This window comes from Pangasianodon hypophthalmus, chromosome 8 (assembly GCF_027358585.1).
Source record: "Pangasianodon hypophthalmus isolate fPanHyp1 chromosome 8, fPanHyp1.pri, whole genome shotgun sequence".
In the NCBI taxonomy this organism is placed as follows: Eukaryota; Metazoa; Chordata; class Actinopteri; order Siluriformes; family Pangasiidae; genus Pangasianodon; species Pangasianodon hypophthalmus.
This window is the reverse complement of record NC_069717.1, coordinates 27,190,984-27,213,146: the sequence shown is the minus strand read 5'-3', so window position 1 is coordinate 27,213,146 and position 22,163 is coordinate 27,190,984. Positions and strand designations below refer to the sequence as shown.

Sequence of the window (22,163 nt, the reverse complement as noted above, 5' to 3'; positions counted from 1 at the left end):
GTAGAACAGAGTAGCTTTCAGGTAGCAGTTGTAAATGTTATATATAATAGATGTTGGTATGTCTGTTACAGAACTAGGGCTGGGTGATATGACGATTATAATAATGATATTGTGCTAAATTATGTCACAATACCCTTTTGTGAGAAAATTGTGAATAATTCGATATCTTTTTTTTTTTTCTTAAATCCGTAATCTTCAGTAATCTTCACAAACTGACGGGAGCAACCTGATCTGAACATATTTTTCTAAATCTTTAAAACTGTAAACATTTTCACACTATTTTAGTCCTTTTCATTGTTGAACAATTTTTTTTTTTTTTAAGCTATTACATATAATCATCATCAACTTCACAGCTTTTTTAAACTGTAAAACGCAACAGGTTTTGCTGGAATTTTCTTAACTATCCTATATATGTCATGATTCACAATGTGCATCGTAGAAATGTCCCATGACCAAACACTAAACGACCACACGTTGCCATGGCAACCGCCAGAAATCATCTCACTTAACGGTAAAATACGAATCTTTAAGTGAAGCTACAGCTTGAATGAACTTCTTTCTAGTGAATGATATAGGAATCCAATTGTAAAAGAAAAGACAGCCCTAGTATATATTTATATATACATACATATATATATATACATACATATATATATATATATATATATATATATATATACTCCTAAAAAGCAGGAATTTACAGCAGACTTACCTTGTCTTAGTTTAAGATGGACGAGACTTAGACATGAACATAGATTTGCACTCTTTGTGAAAGAACATGTATGAAAATAGATGCAGAAATAGCAGTAATATTGTAATCAGAAAACAGATGCAAGATCAGTAGCGACATATGCAGCTCCGTGTGGCCTAACAGTTCAGTTCAGATTTAAAAAGAAGGCGTATTAATCAAATCAGATTAATTAACTTATCACACATGAGCCCTGTGCAGACCCATCAACCCCAAAGAAGACATTTTCCATGCAGTCCTTTTGCACATTAAGAACAAAAATAGCTGTATGTGTATTAGGGGGTTTTACGGTCACCACCAGGCAAAAAATCTGCAGTCACATGATATTCCGTTAAACTGTGACATTTATTTAAGGTGTTTATCAGGTGACTCGCTGTCTCTTTGGCTAGATTTTCACCGCAGCCCAAAAAATTGATTAATTAATTAATTAATTTAAATACTTTGGGGTACATGTTGAAAATGCATTTAAAAATGTATAAAATTACAATTTCTAGACTACAATGATGTAATATATAAGCCTTCTCATGTATGGTATTACTCATACAGTTATAATTTATACATAACCAAACTGTAAAAAAAAAATCCCATTCGGGGATTTTTTCCCATTCTGACAAAAACAAGGCTCATGTTTCTGATTGGTGGGATTGGTGTCTTGGACGTACCTGATAAGCTCTGATGAGCGACTGCACAGCCAGATGGTCCTCCACCAACTTCTCCACGTTGGGCTGAGCACCAACCAGAGACTGGGCCTGCGTCAGCTCGGCCAGGCTCATGCCCAGCGGAGGAGGACTCTGGTAGGCGGTGCCCGGGGGAGCCCCAGCGTTAGCGTTCCTGAAGAAAATGTCCCAAGACTGGAAAGATGGCAAGGTGAGAGAGAGAGAGAAGCACACAGAGAGAGAGAGAGCGAGGGGAAGAAGGGATTTAGGACCACAGAGATTCCATATTCATCTTTGTAATTATGTACTTTAAAACATGTAGTTACCTTTATATAAAAAAAAAAAAAAAAAAATTTAAAAAAAGGAAAACAAAGCCGCTTTACGTTTTAGAAGTACTGGAAATTCCCAGTGCTGAAAGACTTCGTATTCACTACAGACGTTCTAGTCAAGTCCAGCGCTGGCACGAATAGTTTTTTTTGGGTTTTTTTTGCTCCTTAGATATTTTATTTAACTCATTAAAAACTGGAAACTGGATGATGAACTGGATCATCCCATGTGAGAAGGGAAAATTCATTATGCAGCAACCTCAGAGCAAACGTGAATAAAATTTGCCTGATGAAAAGCCAAACCATTCGCTAGACACGAAAATGGAATCAACTTTTCATAGCGGTTAACCGTGTGGTTAAATTTAACCTTGCAAATGTGCAAACCTTAGAATTAGCATAATCCAAGAGAAAGCAAGACAGTGGTCATACTGGACATAGCGAGGTGAAAATCCAGCATGCAAACACGACGACACGAGTACAGAAGAGAAATTTAATCAGGTGCATAATAAAATAACACACTCATGCTCTGGCTTTAACCAGGACTAGGTCATATGTCAAACTAAACACTACGTTTAATTTCGAATTAAACATTAACTGTTTATGCAAGCGCACTGATAACTGATCACATTATACTTCTAGAGTAATCGAGAGTAGAAAACGGAGCTGTGTTAAACTAGGAAAGCGGTTGCTATCTTTGTTTCATAGTTTTATGCAGGTTTTGTTCCTTTTGTGCTGCCACATTTCATTGTGACTGACTTTCCACAAGCTTTACATGAGATCCGGTTTCTATATGACTGAAGTCACGTTTTCAACCATCTCTGGAATATTTTATTAAAAGTGCTTCCTAAAAGTGTACTTCCTAAAATGTGTTACCTAAAAAAAGACAGTAAAACATGCTCATAAAATGTGCTGCCTAAAAAAAGACCCAGAGCTGCAAAAAAAAAAAAAAAAAAAAAAAAAAAAAATCCAGTGCTGCCTAAAAAAAGACCCAGGGCTGCAAAAAAAAAAAAAAAAAAAAAAAAAAAAAAAAAAAAAAAAAAATATCCAGTGCTGCCTAAAAAAAGACCCAGGGCTGCCAAAAAAAAAAAAAAAATCCAGTGCTGCCTAAAAAAAGACCCAGGGCTGCCAAAAAAAATCCAGTGCTGCCTAAAAAAAGACCCAGGGCTGCCAAAAAAAAAAAATCCAGTGCTGCCTAAAAAAAGACCCAGGGCTGCCAAAAAAAAAAAAAAAAAAAAAAAAATCCAGTGCTGCCTAAAAAAACAAAAACAAAAAACAAAAAACAAAAAAAAAAAAGGACCCAAGACTGCCTAAAAAATTTTTTTTAAAAAAAAAATCCAGGCCTGCCCAAAAAAGACCCAGGGCTGCTAAAAAAAAAAAAAAAAAAAATCCAGGGCTGCCTAAAAAAAGACCCAGGGCTGCCAAAAAAAAAAAAAAAAAAATAATCCAGTGCTGCCTAAAAAAAGACCCAGGGCTGCCAAAAAAAAAAAAAAAAAAAAGAAAAAGGAAACTAAATAAATAAATAAATAAGACCCAGGGCTTCCTAAAGAAAAAGACCCAGGGCTGCCAAAAAAAAAGAAAAAAAAAAAGAAAAAAAAAAGAAAAAGAAAAAGACCCAGGGCTGCCAAAAAAAAGAAAAAAAAAAAGAAAAAAAAAAAGACCCAGGGCTGCCGAGAAAAAAAAAGAAAAAAAAACCCAGGGCTGCCTAAAAAAAAAAATAAATAAATAAAAAAACCCAGGGCTGCCTGAAAAGGTTCTGCCCAGAAACTTGCTGTCTTAACACATGCAGCCTACAAACTTCAATTTTATTTTGCAATTTAATGGGTCACTGCAAAAAGTTTATGAAACACTGTCCTATACCAGTGGGAATATACATCGTCATATACATCAGCCGTGTGAGAATGCTGAAAAACAAGTCCACATCACGCCCTAAAGTGTGTACTGGATGATCCGTGCAGTAAAATGTGCAGATAAAGAGCTGACGGTGATCCGATTCCCACAAGCTGACTGCTCCACTACGTCCTTATCCTGCGAACAGAACAATGACTGAAAGGAAACGAGGACGACGTCTGACGTCATCTCCACTGCACCCCTCACACACACAACTCACATGAAGCATTTACGCTAAAATATTAATGCGTGAACTCAAACACGTGTACAGTTACACCGCAGTGCTACAGTAACACACCACTCAGGTTACTCTGTGCTGATATCACATCAGCAGATCACACTTATAGCTAAACCTTTTATCACGACTGACAGCATAATCTAGATTTTATATATTAAAACCTCATTATATATTAACCTGGACTCGCAATTACTAGATTTGTCATATATATGACAACGAAATATCATATATAAACAAAACAGATTTTTACTGGATATGCAATAGGACTGGGAGAGATGAGGATAAATACCAATATCGTAATGAATTACGTCACAGTAAACTTTGCTGAGAAACATTTATTAAGGTGACATAAAGTTTTTAAAAATATATATATATTTTAATAATTACAATCTAAGTACAAGCAGGTGGTGTAGTGATCATCCATCTTTAAAATTGTAAAATGTTCAAAACATTTTTTTTTTCAGATTTTAATTTTTAACTTTATTTCAGTATTTCTTTTTTTTCTAATTAATTTTTATTTATTTATTTTTTTAAATGCAGTTCTGCTGTATTGCTGAGAGTTTGCAGAAATGCTGCAGAAATGCCTAATCATATGGCGCAGCTCTAATACGATTTACTGCACAGGGTTACAGAGTAGACTAAAACATTTATCTGTTAAATATACAGCAGTTTTGAAGGATTTTTCATTTTTTTTTTTCCCTTTTGAAAATAATACTCTCCTGCAAATATATTACAGAGTACAGCTCCATACAGACTTCCTGGTTTCTGTATGGAAATAAATAAATAAATAAATAAATAAATAAATAAACAATAAAAATAAAACTTATTTTTGTACTCTACAGTTTGGTCCTAGCGATCAAGAAAAAAAAAATATCTAGAAATCAAATAAGAATATAAAAGTAAATAGTCATAATATTTAAAAATCCTACCAAATACTATTTTAACAGGATGATTTTTAAAAATATTATAATAATGATCTGCAGGGATAAAAAGGGAAGACTTGGACAGTGAATTTTCGCTCCTGTTGATCTGGTTATCGTTAGTTAAGCTTCCACGCTAGTACAATGTCGAGAGCTGAGTACTCGGTTATAAAAAAAAAAAAAAAAAAAAAAAGATTTCCCTCAGCTTGAGAGCGTTCCTTCACTGTCAACTGCTCCAAGTGGATTTGGATAAAACCATCTGGTAAATAAATAAAAGCAAACAATGACGTGGGTGTACGGGAAAAGAGCGAAGTTCTGAGCTGAGGCGCAGTTTTCATGTGAAAATGATGAAACAGAAGGAAAGAATTAACCACCACTTCTCTTCTTACAGAGCTGAAGACCACAGCTGAACGCCAAACCCCATCCACTCTGTTCTAGCGTGTGCGGTACGCTGTGCTCGTGTGTACGAGCCGAGCAAAGAGCGATTTAAAATCATCATCCAGCCCATTTGCTAATTTCAGCTCGAGCCATTCGCTGTAAAGCGCGTCGCAGGACTGTTTAGCCGATGAAGCGCGCGGAGACGAGGAAATGGCGCGGCTCATTTAAGCTGAATTAGACGCTCCTCTGAACGTAAAGCCTGAACGTCAGGGCTGGGCGATACGACAAAAATATCACATCGCGATTCTCGAAGGCATTGCAACGATACACGATATGCATCACAATATAGATTTGCTAACAAATTCCAAAGTAATTAAAAAATAAAATAAAAAAAATAATAAATAAATAAATAAAAACTTTTGATACTTTAACTTCTAAAATTTTTTAAAATTTTTTTTCTATATTTTAAAAAAAAAATTATTTATAAAAAAAATTAACATTTTAAATATTAAGTACAACATTTTTAAATCAAATCAGCTCCTTTCAGTTAGCTTGTATTATTTATTATTAAAAATTATTAATTACACTAAAATAATAACACAAGATATCAAACGATATCTCCGGAAAGTGCTTCATGACAATTTATCGCGATATCGATCTTATATCTTAAAAAAGGGAGTCTTGTTTAGAGACGCGCTCAGAAGGATAAACAGAAGGGTATAAACTCGGTTTCAGTGAGTAAATACGCTCTCATTAGCAGTAGAGCTGGGCGGATGTGACCATACAATATTATTACTGTGATAAATTACATCAGTTTTCATTACATCGTGATATCTATCTTTTTTCTAACTAATTTATTAGAATTTATTGGAATAATTACAAACTCTGACTGGAAGCAGCTGATTTTACTCTCAAGTACTGAATCTTTAAAACAAAAGGTTATGAATGTAAAAAAAAAAAAATAAATAAATAAATAAATTTTTGTTTTTTAAATTAAAAGCTAAAATTTTTAATATTTTTTATATATTTTCATTAAGAATTATTTTTCCTTATTTTTTTTTTCCTGAGTTTATTTTTGTACATAAACTCAGTGTTTTAGTTTCTTTTCATTTTCCTGATGTTTCGCTTTTTGCTGGCAGTTTGCTATAAACCTGTATCTCGTCATACACACAGCACTGTGTATCGTAGAAAATGTCTTCATGTATCATGTGATATGATATTTTTGTGTCATATCGCGCAGCCCTAATAACCAGCTATTTATGAGGAATGCTCATTCGTGACTTTTGCACTGTTCTTTAGTCGTAGATTTGCGTGAGTAAGATCATATCTGCTCATCTCATCCTACTGCTTTACTTCTTTATTCACCATTATAATAAATAAAATCTTATTACACTACAGTTTAAATTCAAAGGTTTCCCTTATGTCTTTTCTAAACGCTAATTCAAAAGGTTAATCACTAGTTACTAAAGGCTAATTACTATATTAATAGTAATAGTAATAGTAATAATAATAATAATGACTTTATCGTAGGGTATTATACACAGCATATAATTATCTAAATCTACACTGAGAGCTTTGTGGTAAAAATAGCAGAACTATTATTATTATTATCACAGAACTATTGCCATCACAGTTATTACGTAATTACCAAATTATTTCAGTCCCAGTGAGCTCATCACAATGCGGTAATAAAAATGACTTTCATTTCAGTCTAAAATTTCACTCCCTCTTTTTAAAACACAACTTAAAAAAAAAATCTTTTCCACTCACTTAATAATCATCTTAGTGCATTTTAGTTTCTTATCTAATTATTATCTGTTATAAATAATAAAGATAAAGATTAGAGACGGCACTGATCCCATACTCAGGATCAATATCAGCCTGAGACCAGGAGAGAGAGAGAGAGAGAGAGAGAGAGAGAGAGAGAGAGAGAGAGAGAGATAGATAGATGTGGATCTGATTTTGGAAAGGGGGAAAAAGTCAATTCAATCTGATATGGTAACAAATGGAAAAGATTGGAATTAGATTTGGAAAAGATTTTTTTAAAAGCAGAAATTTTTACATATAAAGAGGTCTAACGGTCTAACGCATGTGAAAGAAGTCTGATACTGCAGTGAAATTGCAGTGTGTACATTAACGCTATCCAAAAAAAAAAAAAAAAAAACCAAAAAAGCATTAAAGTTATAAACCGCAATAGCTTATAGTAATGATAATCCTGGGACAACAAAATTCTATTTATTTTTTAATTAATAAATAAATATTTACCTGATTTCATTTTTATTTTATCGACATAGTTACAGTATGTAACCCCTGGGCTAGCTGTGTATATATTTATTTATTTATGTATTTATTTAATGTTTAGTTCCTTTAGCAATGTGTCCACTGTGCAAACCTGATCAACTAGCAATTATTTTATATCGCATTATATTTATATTTATAACTAAAACTCAGTGGTATGGATGCATGTGACTGTCTGGGCAGACGATGGAAATGTACCAGAATTTTTAAAGGAAAAATGCTTTGGTTATACATGTAAAAAATGTCAGTCGACTGGTTCAGCGAGACCTGCAGGAACCAGCAGCCTGGAATATCTTTAGCGAGCTGTGAGTTTACCTAACACAGCGCAGAGACGGTTCTTCACTGCAAAGCTAGCAAGCTAAAGGGAGGTGCTCCAGTTACCTTCTATCTATAATTTCACGTGACGTTTCAGGCCGTGTACTTTGGGGGTAATAAGTGTTGAGTACAGTGCATTTGTATAAAACAGTTCTTGGAAGCGGGAGAACTTTTGCTCACTATTCTGAAGCAGAACTGCAGAAATTGTTTCCTCTACATGAACAAAATTGTTCAAAATACGCTCTGTCCTAAACTGGGAAATATTTCTCAATCGAAATTCTCGCTGCTTGCTCAGACACGCTGGAGGTGCGACTAGCTTCGGATCCAGAACTTCTGGCACGGTTTATGGGGCAAACTTGAAATCATCAGATATTACAGTCTCCATATGTAAAGGTATATGATCAGGCGTTTAACTTACGGTGGCTTACCAGCTATTAACACCTGATCGAGTTCATTACTCCAGTGGTTCTCGTCCCTTTTGTATTCAACTTTGACCTCAAAACTTTCCTAACCCTGTCCTTCTGGATTCACCCTAAATCACCGCAGCGCAGGGACGGCACTGCACTCTGATTGTTTAATCTGCTATCGCCGTAAAGTCATCACATAGCTACATCTGTTGCTGCTCCTAGCATGTTCCTGAGCTTATCACACACGACAGCTAATTACCCGGTTTTGGCTGAAGTTAGAATTTTTTTTGGCTCAGCTTGTTGCGTTTCCTTGCAGCGACTGTTTCTCTTTCATTTATAACAACAACAATGTGATAAATACTGATAGTGAAAGAGATTCACCAGAAAAGTCATCCTCAAAATTCTATAGATACACACAAGGATGTGCAAAAAGACTTTTGTGCAAAGAATTTGTAATAAACTTACTAATTAAATTTACGGCATGTGTGTTTTTAAAAAGGCTGCCGTGATATTTTGATATTTTGAGACATATGAAGCTTATAGAGATTAGGAGTGGGGCAAAATATCACATCACGATACTCAGACATTTCTATGATACATGAAATGCATCAAGTTTGCCAACAAAAAAACTAAAAACTAAATTAACACTGGAAAAAAAGGAAAAATAAATAAAATATTAACAATTTTAAAGATTCCAGTCAGAGTTTACGGTTTAAAAAAAATTATAAAATATTACAAAAAGATATCCCGATATCTCAGAAAAACATATTGTGAAATAATTTATGATGATATTGATATTAAATCGCCGTACTGCCCAGGCCTAACGGAGACGTCAGTTAGTTGGACGCAGTGAAAGCCCTCCTCGGCAGCTCGTCCTCTTCCTCTTACCTTGTGCACGCTCTTGGGGTTCTCCAGCCAGGCGTAGTACATCTCCTCCACATAGTTCGAGCTCGTGCCGTTCAGAAACGGCTCGGCGGCCACCGGCGCAGTGTAGCGCCTGATTGGCTGAAACGTCCTGAGTGTGGCCGCGGGCCTCTGCTGTGTGACGGTCTTAGCAGTCTGTGAGGCCGTGATCGGCCGAAGCCGCGCCGCACAAGTCCTTAAGCGGTGCATCGCAGTCTTATAAAAGAGAGAGAGCGCTCACGCTCAAACACAACAGCGTGTTCCGGGTGTTTCTGCTACCAGCACAGAGAAGAACAACACGACGTCACCTCCCGAGTCCCCACACGGAAGACGAGCCTCTTTCGGACGTCCCAGAGACTGATTTCTCTTTCCAGTTCCACAGGGCAACCGTGAGATCTGCCAGAACTTCTTTCCCAGCCTGTAAAAGATCAAATAAATACAATCAATTAAAAAAATAAACAGAATAAAAATAAAACTACAATAGAGTAGGAGGAGCTAGTGAGCAATCTTATGAATACTGATAGATTAAAGCTGCCGTCTGAAACTTTAAGAAGTGTTTTAAACATCTAATAATTACATAATTTTAAAGCTATCATTAAAAGAAACTTATTCTCGATATTGGGAGTTTTTCTTTATTTCAAACTTCTTTGAACTTTTCAGGACCAGAAATGAGCCAGCACAAAGAGCGCTGCGCGATGACGTACTTCCAAGTCAAACAGCTGTGTTTCAGGCTTTGCAGTCAGGGCGATTAAATCATGACATGATTTGCAAACTGCTCCTTTAATGAATCATGGCTAACACAAGGACGAGTGCAGTCCAGCTGTAGACACGTGAGACAGATATAAAGGGCAAAATGGCTTCCTCCGTAATCAGACAGAAGGTCGGAGAGCGGTACGAGTTCGACAGGTGGAGAGCAGCTGTAGCCAAAAGTAACCAAAGTTGATTGCTTTCCTAAATCAGCATGTCCCGAAGTGTCCACTCACACCACAGCAGTTACTTTTTTTCCATCTATTAAAGAATGCGTACATTTTTATCCATTTCCAGTTAATAATGTTTAACGTTGTAGGCTGCTGCTTGTCATGTGAATGAGAAACCTCAAAATGGAACATCCTCCACCCCGAAGACATTGAAAACCTTAAGTTATGGTTTTAACTTAAGCCCTGACGCTGGAGACTCCTTCCATAAATGCTACATAAACGTCTCCTTACAAAAAAACCAAACGTGACAAGCGGAGCATCCGCCGTACACATACACGTACCGGTTAGGGATGCAACCTAACAGAACTCTGACCCAACAGATAAACGAGTACAAACACAGACACGAATAGGTGGCTGACCAATCAGACTCGAGTATTTAATAACACTGTGGGAGGAGTTTGGATAAACGCATACGCTATTTATTTAATTTTTTTTAGATTGTGATAGAAACTGACAGTCCGACCTGAAGTAAGTTGAAAAAGTCTCACAGGTGCAGAGCAACTAAAGCGGAAAACAGGACCCAATTGCATAATTATCATTCTTCCTTTAAGCACACAATGTACAGAATATAAGATGGAAAGCAAACTGTATCCTAGTGACTGCGCTGTGTTCACACACACACACACACACACACACCCCGAACGCCTTATCTCTGTACGTTAACCGTTAACTGTTTGACGTCATGAAGTAAAGAGTAGCATTATTGCGATTAGTGCATTATATTTATGATCTTACGTGTTGAAAAAAAACAGTTTCACTTATACTTCCTTTTTATGCTACACTTCCGCTGAAGAAATGTCGCACGTCTAAAAATTCTCACTGGTTAAATCACAAGAAAGAGGTTATTATATTAGTCAGCCTGACTCAACCGTTTGGGAGCGACATCAGCTAAAATACAGAATCGCGTAAGCAAGAAAACGCAGCTGTAAAAGGTTAGCGCTATTAATACGCATCTCGTCATTTGGTAAGGAGTCTCCAGCGTGAGTGCTTTGTAACAGTCATGTGTAAAACTCTTCGTTTAAGGTTTTCTTCTGTGGGAAAGTCAGCAGAGAGAAATGAGAAAGAGAGAAAGAGAAAGAGAAAGAGAAAGAGAAAGAGAGAGAGAGGCAGGGAGGTCTGACAAGAATTATTGTAACTTTAAACGGACAAAAACAAAAAACATTTGAAAAATAAATGGATGAAGTAGTGGAGTTGCAGGAAATTCATCGACGCCAGGGTGACATTGGGTTTCCCAACACCACACATCAAGTCACACACCCTGAGGGTTTCATTCTTACTCTGATCTCTAAGGAAACACCAATCCCAGTTTTTTTTTTCTAATACAAATATTAATTCTCTGAATATCGGTCAACTCAGTAGCCATACACTCTCAGAAATAAAGGAACCAAATCGTACTTATCCTTGTCACTAGAGTGGATCTTTTGTATCTTTGTTATACTTTGTTTTTTTTTTCATCTGGGAAAAATACATGTGCTGCACTTGTAATCAACTTTTAGACTAAAGCTTTTTTTTTTTAAAAAAGGCACATAAGTAAACCTTAAGGTCCAGATTAGTTGCCTTACATTACTTTTAAAGCTGAAACATACATACTAAAAGGTATAAAGCATGTCTCCTTGATGGTATCTTTATTTCTGAGCATGTACGCCTCTATGTAAACCCGCGTGACCGTGTCATCAGAGGCACGATGTCTGATACGAAAGTGGATCGGATCTGAAAATCTCTCAGACCTGTTGCAGTGTCAGATCTGTTGACCTTCAGTCTTATTCCACATATAGCGCCTTAAGATCCTCAAACCAGTTGTGTTCAGCTGTTCCAGGCGACCGAGGCTTACTCTTTAGATAGTCAAACCCACTACAGACATTTTTAGATGCTTTGAAAACTGATATCTACAAAACAAATAAGGCTTTGAGGTCTATAGTATCTTGTGTGTAGGTTTTTGTCTTGTTCTCCTAGAAGTTTCTCATTTAGCGTCTTCTATAGTTCTTGCCTTTTATTTATTTTGTCAGGATGAGTGTTTTGCTTGGTTTTAAACGTACCATATAAACAAAAAGTGACTTTTTTATTAGACTATACATGCTTCATAATCTCCATTAAAACAAACTTGTTTTCAGCACCATGTTTAAAGCCATTTAAACTTATTAGAGAAGCTGAACTAAACGCTAAAACTCGCTAAAAGTCGTTCATGAATCTTTTTACAACCTTCAAAGTCAGCAAAGTTGTAAAAGTAATAATTAATAAAGCTTAAATCTCTTTTTGTGCTACAGTGTGACCGGTCCACACCTTCATGTTTTGACCTTGTATTCGCTCCACTCTAACGGTTAACACTATACACCCGAATAAGGCTGCTCCGAGCGCGCTCATTGGTTACCTCAATATAAACCCCGCCCATCACGCACCTCGTCGTGTACTCTGAGTGGCTACAATTCCTGTCAATCACTTTGTCCTTTCACTAAACATGGGGGTCTCGGCGAAAATGCTAGTAACTCTGCTAAGCTAAGGCAACTCCCAGCGTTAACAGAGTCTGTGTGTGTTCCTAATGTTAAAGAGCTTCCTAAACTGTAACTAAATGCACAAATTAATGTCAGAATGCTCTAAAAAGAATGAGTTAATCAGTATTTAAAAAAAAAAAAAAAAAACAGACGACACTCGGGAACATGTGGCATATTTGCTAACTAGCGAAGTGATATGATATACTCCTGGGGCTGAATCCTAATTAGCACTACATTCCCTATACAAGTGCACTTCATTACGCGTGAAATAACGGTATATGTAGTGCACTGTATGTGCTATATGGTGCTATTTGGAACTGAGCCGAGGTAATGGAGTCGTGTAGCTAATACTAGTGGATTATTCAGGAGTATGCCGCTGCACTCTGGAAATGGGAACTATTTCTTTTTACATGAAGGAAGTGTACTAAACATGCATTGTGTGATTTATTTTTATTTAAATAAGCCACCAAGTCTCCAACGAACAACGCGTTGTTCGGTGTATAACCTGCTCGCTCTGTGTTTTATTATAATTATTATTATATATATATTTTTAAATCATATAAACCACACCAGAAACACTACTTACTTGTGTCCAAGTTTCCGGTTATTTGCACACCCGAGTTTTAACTGTAATAAGATTAAAATCCCTCCGCCGGCGTCCTGATGCCCTTTGCGTTGCTCCTGCTAGGAAAAAAAAAATACACCCGAGTCCCGAGAACCGGAAGTTGAAATCTCGAGCCCGGTGACGCCACGTGCCGTCTGACGTCACGCCCTCGCTTTCCCGCGATATGTTGCCTACGTCAGTCCCGCCAATGTCTGACTAAGCAAAACAAAAGTGTCAGAGTATTAGAGGTATACAGGTAGATACAGGTATAATGTCAGAGTATTAGAGGTATACAGGTAGATACAGGTATAATGTCAGAGTATTAGAGGTATACAGGTAGATATAGGTATAATGTCAGAGTATTAGAGGTATACAGGCAGATATAGGTATAATGTCAGAGTATTAGAGGTATACAGGTAGATACAGGTATAATGTCAGAGTATTAGAGGTATACAGGTAGATACAGGTATAATGTCAGAGTATTAGAGGTATACAGGTAGATACAGGTATAATGTCAGAGTATTAGAGATATACAGGTAGATACAGGTATAATGTCAGAGTATTAGAGGTATACAGGTAGATATAGGTATAATGTCAGAGTATTAGAGATATACAGGTAGATACAGGTATAATGTCAGAGTATTAGAGATATACAGGTAGATGTAGGTATAATGTCAGAGTATTAGAGGTATACAGGTAGATATAGGTAAAATGTCAGAGTATTAGAGGTATACAGGTAGATATAGGTATAATGTCAGAGTATTAGAGGTATACAGGTAGATGTAGGTATAATGTCAGAGTATTAGAGACAAAAAAAACTCATTATTATGAGAAAAACATCTTGAAAAATAATTTGTTATTATGAGAAAAAAAATCATTATCATAAGAAAAAAATTGGTTATGAGAAAAACATCTTATGAGAAAAAATTTCATTATTAAGGGAAAAACAACTGGTGTTAACTCATGTTAGCTGCTTATCCGAACGAGGAGCTTTATGTACCAGGCCCTTCTGAATCCGAATGAATAATCAACTCAGGTGCAGTGTGATGTTATGTTTCTACTGTAGATCTGTAATATTACATTTTTGTAACTATTACATTTTTATTAAAGATAACTTTAAAGAACACAATAAAGTCAAAATAATACGTTGTTATTATGATAAAACATTCGTTATAACCAGAAAAAAAATCTCATTACTACAAAAAAACCATCTCATTATTGTGAGAAAAATTACTTGTTTTATTACGAGAACATATGTTATTATGAGAAGATGAGAAATGGCTTAGGTAAGGAATAAAACACAATGTAGGTGGACCTTCTGAATCCAGCAGCTCAGGTTTAAAGGTGCAGGGTGCAGCTGTGGTTCTACTGTAGATCTGTAATAACGATTACATTTTTATTAAAAGATAACTTAGGAAAACGCAATAAAGTCAAAATAATACTAAGCAACGGATCTGAGTGGAACTCAATGATTTATAATTTGACTCACAGACAGCAAGAGGCTCTGAAATGACAAAAACCACACACACACACATTCCAGGAGTTTGTATAGAAACATGACAGTAATATTTATTTGCATATGCAACAGCGATACCAAAATCTTCAGCAACACATCACAAGCAACCCAAAGAGTCTTCGAGCTCGTTCTTGATTTGTGAAAACACTGCAATAATATCTTACACGTTCCCATCCATGTACAGTAATAACAGAAGAGTTTGCATGGTTTTCTTTCGTTTTTTTTGGGATCAAAGTGCAACTTTGTACCTCATGTAGCGCTTAGAGGAGCTGGAAGAATCGGGAACACAGTGCAATCAGACTAATATGAAAAAGAAGAAAAAGAAAGTAAAGAAAAATCAATTCGAACAAGATATTAAATCATTCAGTCGTATCACAATTCTGTCATTTAGGCTTCGATACGCAATTCGACACAGAGATGCTCAGTGTTATTGAAGACCGTATGGCACTTTGTCAGCTTTGCGCACGCACACACACACACACACACGTACACAGAGTCGTACAGATGAATGCTTAACACACCGTTGTGTCTTTTTGACATCGTGTGATTTTAGTATTGAGAGAATATTGCATTGTTGGATCTGAACAGGGTTTTGCACTAGCCCTTTAAAGATGACTGAAATAAGGCTTTCGTTTCGGAAATAAAACCCCGGCGATTTATTTTACACCACAATACAACCATTTCTAATTAAAAAAAGACATGAAAATAATCAAATTAGTGCTTTTAGAGGTTTATCTGCTCCGAGAGACAGCCGATTAAAAAAATCGTTCAAGAAAAGAAATAAAATCTACGTAACAAATGGATACAAATTGTGGAAAAAAAAAACTACAGTTCACTGAGTTTGCTTATATTGCAGTATTGTGTAACTTTGACCTTTCACTTTGAAAAGCAACGTGGCATCTGAAAAACCGGAAGAGGAATCGTTATGCAGCTTGAATGAAGGCATGAAATAGGTATTGTTTAAAAAAGTCATTCTTTTAAATTAAAAAAATTACAATGGCTTGTCATGTTTGTATCAATGCATATATATTATTATTTTTTTTCTTTTTTTTAAAAAATATATTTCAATTTTATATTCATAGATTCTCTTAGGACATCATGATTCGATTTTACTTCTCCAACCAATTTTTTTTATTTATTTTATTTATTTTCAGTATAACCGTTTGTATTTTAACTCCCTCTCATCTAAATGTATTTCTCGTTTTTCAAATGATGCTAAATTATTTTTTATTATAATTAATTAAAAAAAAAAACAGCATTTACGCACCCTATTTAAAAGCCTGATGCAGAATCAAACAACTGATTATTTTTCCAAAACAAGAAATCGGATTCACGTCATTCATGTTGCATTTCATGCTTGTTGCGGTCGGCATCAACGTCCCACATTTGACCAAAATTATTTTTTAAAAAAGCCTAATTAATCAGGAATCTTGACGTTATTATATTGTTTTGTGCAGTAAATATACTGAAGTGCAATCAACTGCAGTGGTTCTGGTCCTTTACATCCCATAATAGTAACAGACATAATAATACAAATTAGGGATTCAGCTTGCTGCCATAGGAACTTTAAGTCAGAGACATCAGGCCCATTTGATTGGCTGAGGCTCTCAGGTCCCGCCCTTTTCCTACGATGATATTGCAGGAGGAAGTTCGTCTCGGTGCAGAAGCCACAGCTGAATCCGAACAGCCCCTTATTTGCTTTCCAGTGCACTGAACAAGGCGATTCTTTTTAACTTCATTCTCTGTGCACTGTTCAGGGTGTATTCAGATTCAGCCCACGTCTTTATCTTAGCAGCTGTTTGATTGACAGGTGACAAGTGGTCCAAAGCCAAGGAGGCGGAGTCACGGTGGGAAGCGTAGGGTCAGGCGGGGTCACGCAAGCCCTCTCACACACACCATCTGGCTTTTCTACACACGCACACACACACACGCGTGCACACACACACACACACACACACACACACACACACACACACACACCTGTCCTGGATGTGCGAGGTGTGTGTTATACAGGGGGAAGAGGGGCGGGTCTCTGAGGCAGGAGCTGACTGGGAGGAAGAGGGGGTCTGTGAGGGGAAGAGAGAGAGAGAGAGAGAGAGAGAGAGAGAGAGAGAGAGAATAAGAGAGACAGACAGAAAGCGAGAGACATGCAGAAAGAGAGACAGAAAGAGAGGGAATGAGAGAACAAATTAGAGCAAGCAAAAAATGAGAAAAAGAGACAGAAACACAGTGTGAGAGAGAGACAGAGAGAGATATACAGAAAGAGGCAGAAAGAAAGAGCAAGAGAGAGAGAGCGAGAGAGAGACAGAGAGAGACATGGAGAAAGAGGCAGAAAGAGAGAGAGAGAATATGAGAGACAGAGAGAATGCGGAAGAATGGACAGAGACAGAACGAAAGAGACAGAGAGAAGAGACAGTGAGAGAGATAGAGAGACAGTAAATAAGAGACAGAGAGAGAGAGGGAGGGAATGAGAGAGAGTGAAAGAATGAGACAGAGAGAGACAGGAAAAAAGAGACAGACAGACAGAGAGAGAGAGAGAGAGAGAGAGAGAGAGAGAGAGAGAGAGAGAGACAGAAACAATATTAACTCAAATTCTCCTCCATAACATCTGCATCACACTTTAGCCCATCGTTTTTATTTCACGTCTGAAACCGCACTTCCACGCCCCTACTGCTGTAGTCTAGTGTAGTTTTTGTCCCGTTAGTGTTGCTGTAGTTCAGCGCTGTGTCATTTCCTATCATCTGTGTGGAAGTTCACTCTTATGAAACACAATGACATTATTTTGTAATGTTTAATGCTAAAACGTTGTAATCCGCTTCAGGAGCACCTTCAGTTGGTTTGATCGCTGCCGCTACAGTAATGCAGGTCTACCGTAAACACTCGAACAAACAGGCAGTTCTGATTAGACCAACAAGAGCACATTTATCTAGCATTCAGTAAAGCTGAGTGTAACAATTCCTGACACATTTCCAAACATTTCAGTAATACCGATTTTTTCATCCTCGTGTGTATGTTGATAAATGTCAATCAAGAGCGTTCAGCTGATGGATTTACAATTAGCCACGCCCACAAAACCAGAAATGGCAAAAAGCTCACAAACAGCAAAACAGTGACTACACGGTGAAAGAGCACTCGTTAAATCGTCCACTAACGCAGCTCAGCCACTGCAGCGTATCAGCTAGCAGTTACACACACTAACCCCTCCTCCTACTTTTATAGGGCGCCATTACTTTTGTCCTCATTGATTGACTATTCTTATATGTCTTCATTTATGGATTTGTTTTGGATCGCTGTCTTTTACAGTTTCAGAAAACGTTAAATTGTGCGTAACTGAAATACGTATATACGATAAACTTGACAGCGTAATCCGTATATACGTAAAATCACAGTAAATCGTCCGCAATTGTACGATTTCCATATTGTCACTTTACACAGCTTTAAGAGAGAAACGTCGGATACGAATGTTTTTCTCGACTAACTAGATTTTTTATTTTTTTTAACGAGCGCCACATTTGTTTGTCGAAACGCTCCTGTGAATGATTTTACGTGTATTTCGGATAAAGTCAGGATTTGTGCGGTTACCGTGTAAACGCCGGGCGTGGAGGTCGGGAGGCGTACACCGGCGCTGCTGACGAGGTCTTACTCGTGTGAACCACCTGCACAGAGACGAAACGTGACACACACACACACACACACACACACACACACACAGATACTGAACACAATGTGTCTGAGTGATGATGATGATAAAAAAATCATATATATATATATATATATATATATATATATATATATCTCACACACTGTATATTATTATTTAGCAATTATTTAGGACACATGATTCTTGCCATATTAAGTTCATATTATTTTAAAAACTTGCATTAATTACAAGATTGGAGAGACTTCAATGAAATGGATTTACATAAAAAAAATCTGACCCAAAACTTGTTGATCAGCCAGAAATACAGAGCCGGGCATCATGATGATATAATATCCACATCATGAAAAAATATATATCACAGTATGATTTTCTGATCTCATAGATATCATGATATGTTTTTAATTAATTTTTAAAAATATTTATATTTTTAAATAATTACAAACTGACTCGCTGAAGATATGTTAAAATTTTGTGCTTCATCTTTAAAACTGGAAAATGTTAAACAATTTCCCCCTTTTTTTCCAGTGTTAAATTTCTAATTTACTTTTTTCTAAAAAAAAAATTAAATATAAAAAAGAATATTTATTTTAACATGTCTTTATTAATAATAAACAAATATATTATAATTTATATCAGATTTTTAAAAATGCGACACTACTGTATTGCTGGCAGTGTATGAACACACCTATATATCATGACAGATATCGTTTAACGTTTGTAGAAATGCCTTCAAGAATCGTGATTATATTATAATGTTCGCTTTGTTTTTTTTGTCTTGCCCTAGAGCTCTCAGGCTTGAATTCTTTCCTATAAATATGTGCACAAATCTTTCTATATCTTGAAAGTTGGAAGATGGAAGTATATATTCGTCTGCATGTCTTCCAGCTTTCCACTTGTAAATGCTGGAAGTGGGGTTCTGAGAAGGTGGAGTGATATCAAATTGCTCAGACAGAAAAAAAAAAAAAAAAAAAGGAAAGTCAATCTGTTAGTCCAAGATGGCCGCCCCGTAAGGCTACAGTGTTCAGCTACATGGTGAAGTGTTCATGTTTCTAGATGACAACCACATCTGGAGACCTGTGTGATGTCACTGAACAACTGGACGTAAGTGTGAGACTTTTAATAAAGTTAAAAAAAAGAAAAATAGCAGTTAGTTCTGCAATAAATAAATAAATAAATAAATAAATAATCAAACTCATGTAGCGTAGTGGAGATGAAGCAAGAATGAAGCTGAAACATTTTCCTTTTGGGAAGAAGTTCAAGACCTGGAGGAGAAGCCATGCTTAAATCAAGCTTAATAAGGCGTAGCGTTATTATAGCAGCAGCACAAAACCTCTACACAGATGACAGGACGTGATCAGAGAGGTTTTGTGGTTGAGGAGAAGACAAGTGCAGAGGAGAGGAGAGGAAAAATAAGCAGCGACAGTCTCGTCCCATGGAACCAATAAAAAGCCTGACTGATTTATATATACATTTATACCACAGTGTTTTCAATTCTCGACTCTGATTGGTCAGAAGGTGTTGATTAATTTTCTATAACAGCAGCTCTGACAGTAATGCAGCTGCAAATCACAGGTCTATATTAATGCACTCGTTCTAATACGCTATCGTTTCCATAGTAACAGCTCATTCATGTATGCTGCACATTAACGGACAAAAAAAAAAAAAAACATAACTGTTGATGTGGTGAAGTTTTCTGTACAGAGACGTCGATTTAGCATTTATGGAAGGAGTCTCCAGTGTCAGCGCTTTGTAACACTCAGAGGTAAAGCTATAACTGATCACAGCTGCTATAACGTGAGTGAGAACAGGAACTAGCTTGTCTCATGGGCAACATTAAACGTAACCAGAAATGGATAAAAAGTACACTGTATCATTCTTTGATGAATGAAAATCATAATTGTTTGCAAATTGCTGTGGTAGCGGAAGAGGAATAAAACACTTCAAGATGTGCCGTTATAGGAAAATAATCAACTTAGCACCTCCACTTGTGGTTTATTCCTTATAAAATATTTACACCGCAAACATATTTACCTCTTCAGCTGGCAATAACTGAGCCTGATGCTTTATAATAAACAGAGAGAGAGAGAGAGAGAGAGAGAGAGATGGTCATTACCCAGAAGAGAAAAATCATCTTACTTACACTATGGAGCTGTAACCTAACGCTCAGTAACAGACTGCTGCTGCTGCTTAAATACTGATTATTATGATTATCATGATGATTATTATTTAATATTTTAAATATTACATCATGCAACTTTCTGTTTAATCAGGACACAAAACAGGACTCAATCTACTAAAGCGTGTTAAACAGATTAGTAATTAAAGTCAGATTGCTTCTATTAGCTGGAAGCCTGATACCAATTTTACGGATGTGTAAGTGAACGAGGTGAAGTGTGTGTTGTTGACTTACTCCGTCTTTCACTATGCTGCTGGGGTTCCCGCGCTGATTCGCAGGAGTCCGGCTGTTACTGGACTGCGGCCTGCTCTCCGCTCTGCAGAAACGAAACACACAAATATGCAAATACATTACTTTATAATTAAACCTGAAAGCACATTATTTACACCATGGACCTTAACGGCAAACAAGCAAACAAGTTATGTGTATTTATTAACGACGCTGACAAGCAAGCAGGAGGGGAAAAAAATCTACAAATCATCAGAAAGACCTGAATACTGGGCAGTTTTTGCACCATCAGAGACTGCATTGTGAATTTTAGTAAAAGATCGATGCACCAAGAAAGAAGTCTGTTTAACCGCAGACACAAACGTGGAGCGGAAGTTAATGGCGAACATTTTGTGAAAAAAAAAATAAATAAAAATTTCAATGACATGAGGTACAGCACAGTAAATCATCTCTTTCTTTCTGTGAGGCAGAAATCCTGGTATTAGTGCTACTGATGTCACTTCCTGCTTTTCTATCTGCAGCCTGTGACATCATTAGTGTGCGACGGTTAGAAGGTGAAGCTGCGCACTCACTCGTAACCCTGAGAGCGTTTTTTCCTGCAGAAGCGTCGCTGCAGCTCATTTCTCCTGAAAAAGATGTAGAGACCCAAAGCCAGGAGAGGAAGAACTAGGAAAAAGAAAACCAGCAGACCGTCTCTCGTAGACGTGTCTTTATCTGTGAGAGAGAGAGAGAGAGAGAGAGATTTAATCTCATGTTATATTCCACTTCATAAATTGTCACTTATATTAGTGTCTTTGGATAACAGCATTTATACCACAGCAGTGTTGAATTCTCCATTCTGATTGGTCAGAAGGTGTTGATTAATTTTCTACAACAGCAGCTCTGACAGTAGCGCAGCTGCAAATCACAGGTTTATATTAATGCGCTCGTTCTAGCACGTTATCGTTTCTATAGTAACAGTTTACACGGGGACTTGTATGGCAGACGCTCCGCATAAACTGATTCTAATAATAAATGGATTAAAAATGCGTTATTTAACAAAGACGTAAAAAAATGTATAATTGTTGATATGTTGTCACGTGCTTGCCGTGCTCGGAGCGTACCATTCCAGGTGGGGCCGCTGTCTATGCTGCCGCCGTAGCCTGCGGCTTCACAAAATGGTGGCGCCCAGCCATACTCACAGTGGCAGTTCTTGTTGCTGTTACACACCTACAGTGAGCGACACACACACACGCCTGGATCCATCAGCTTTCAAGACAAATGGGACAGCAGCAAAGCATTTTGGGTAATATAGAATAAAGGACACCCACCCCATGAGCGTGGCATTTGTTCTGAGCATTGCAGTCGTATTTCAGCTCGTCGGCGCTCTTGCACTCGTAATTCAAACAAACCTGGAAGCCAAACCAGAACATTTCACAACATACTGAAAGCACAAT

At 36.9% G+C, this 22,163-nt stretch overlaps 2 protein-coding genes across 6 annotated transcripts in view; both read right to left on the bottom strand.

Annotated features, from left to right (window-relative positions):
• ogdha (oxoglutarate dehydrogenase a) overlaps positions 1-13,277 on the bottom strand; it is a 34,263-nt gene extending 20,986 nt beyond the window's left edge. For all 4 annotated transcript variants that reach the window (XM_034306452.2, XM_053236317.1, XM_053236318.1 and 1 more), the window contains exons 1-3: positions 13,129-13,277; positions 9,062-9,494; positions 1,411-1,599 (exon numbers count right to left, since the gene is read on the bottom strand). In XM_034306452.2, coding sequence (XP_034162343.2) covers positions 1,411-1,599; positions 9,062-9,286 — 414 coding nt within the window. In that variant the 5' untranslated portion in view covers positions 9,287-9,494; positions 13,129-13,277. The remainder of the gene's footprint in view (positions 1-1,410; positions 1,600-9,061; positions 9,495-13,128) is intronic.
• Positions 13,278-14,601: 1,324 nt separating this feature from the next.
• Positions 14,602-22,163, bottom strand: part of adam9 (ADAM metallopeptidase domain 9) — a 28,203-nt gene continuing 20,641 nt past the window's right edge. Inside the window, exons 17-23 of one of the 2 annotated variants that reach the window (XM_034306748.2) lie at positions 22,038-22,118; positions 21,831-21,936; positions 21,300-21,441; positions 20,734-20,815; positions 20,355-20,384; positions 18,245-18,318; positions 14,602-16,728 (exon numbers count right to left, since the gene is read on the bottom strand). In XM_034306748.2, the coding sequence (XP_034162639.2) occupies positions 16,668-16,728; positions 18,245-18,318; positions 20,355-20,384; positions 20,734-20,815; positions 21,300-21,441; positions 21,831-21,936; positions 22,038-22,118 (576 nt within the window). In that variant the 3' untranslated portion in view covers positions 14,602-16,667. The remainder of the gene's footprint in view (positions 16,729-18,244; positions 18,319-20,354; positions 20,385-20,733; positions 20,816-21,299; positions 21,442-21,830; positions 21,937-22,037; positions 22,119-22,163) is intronic. The other variant, XM_034306749.2, reaches the window with a different exon arrangement.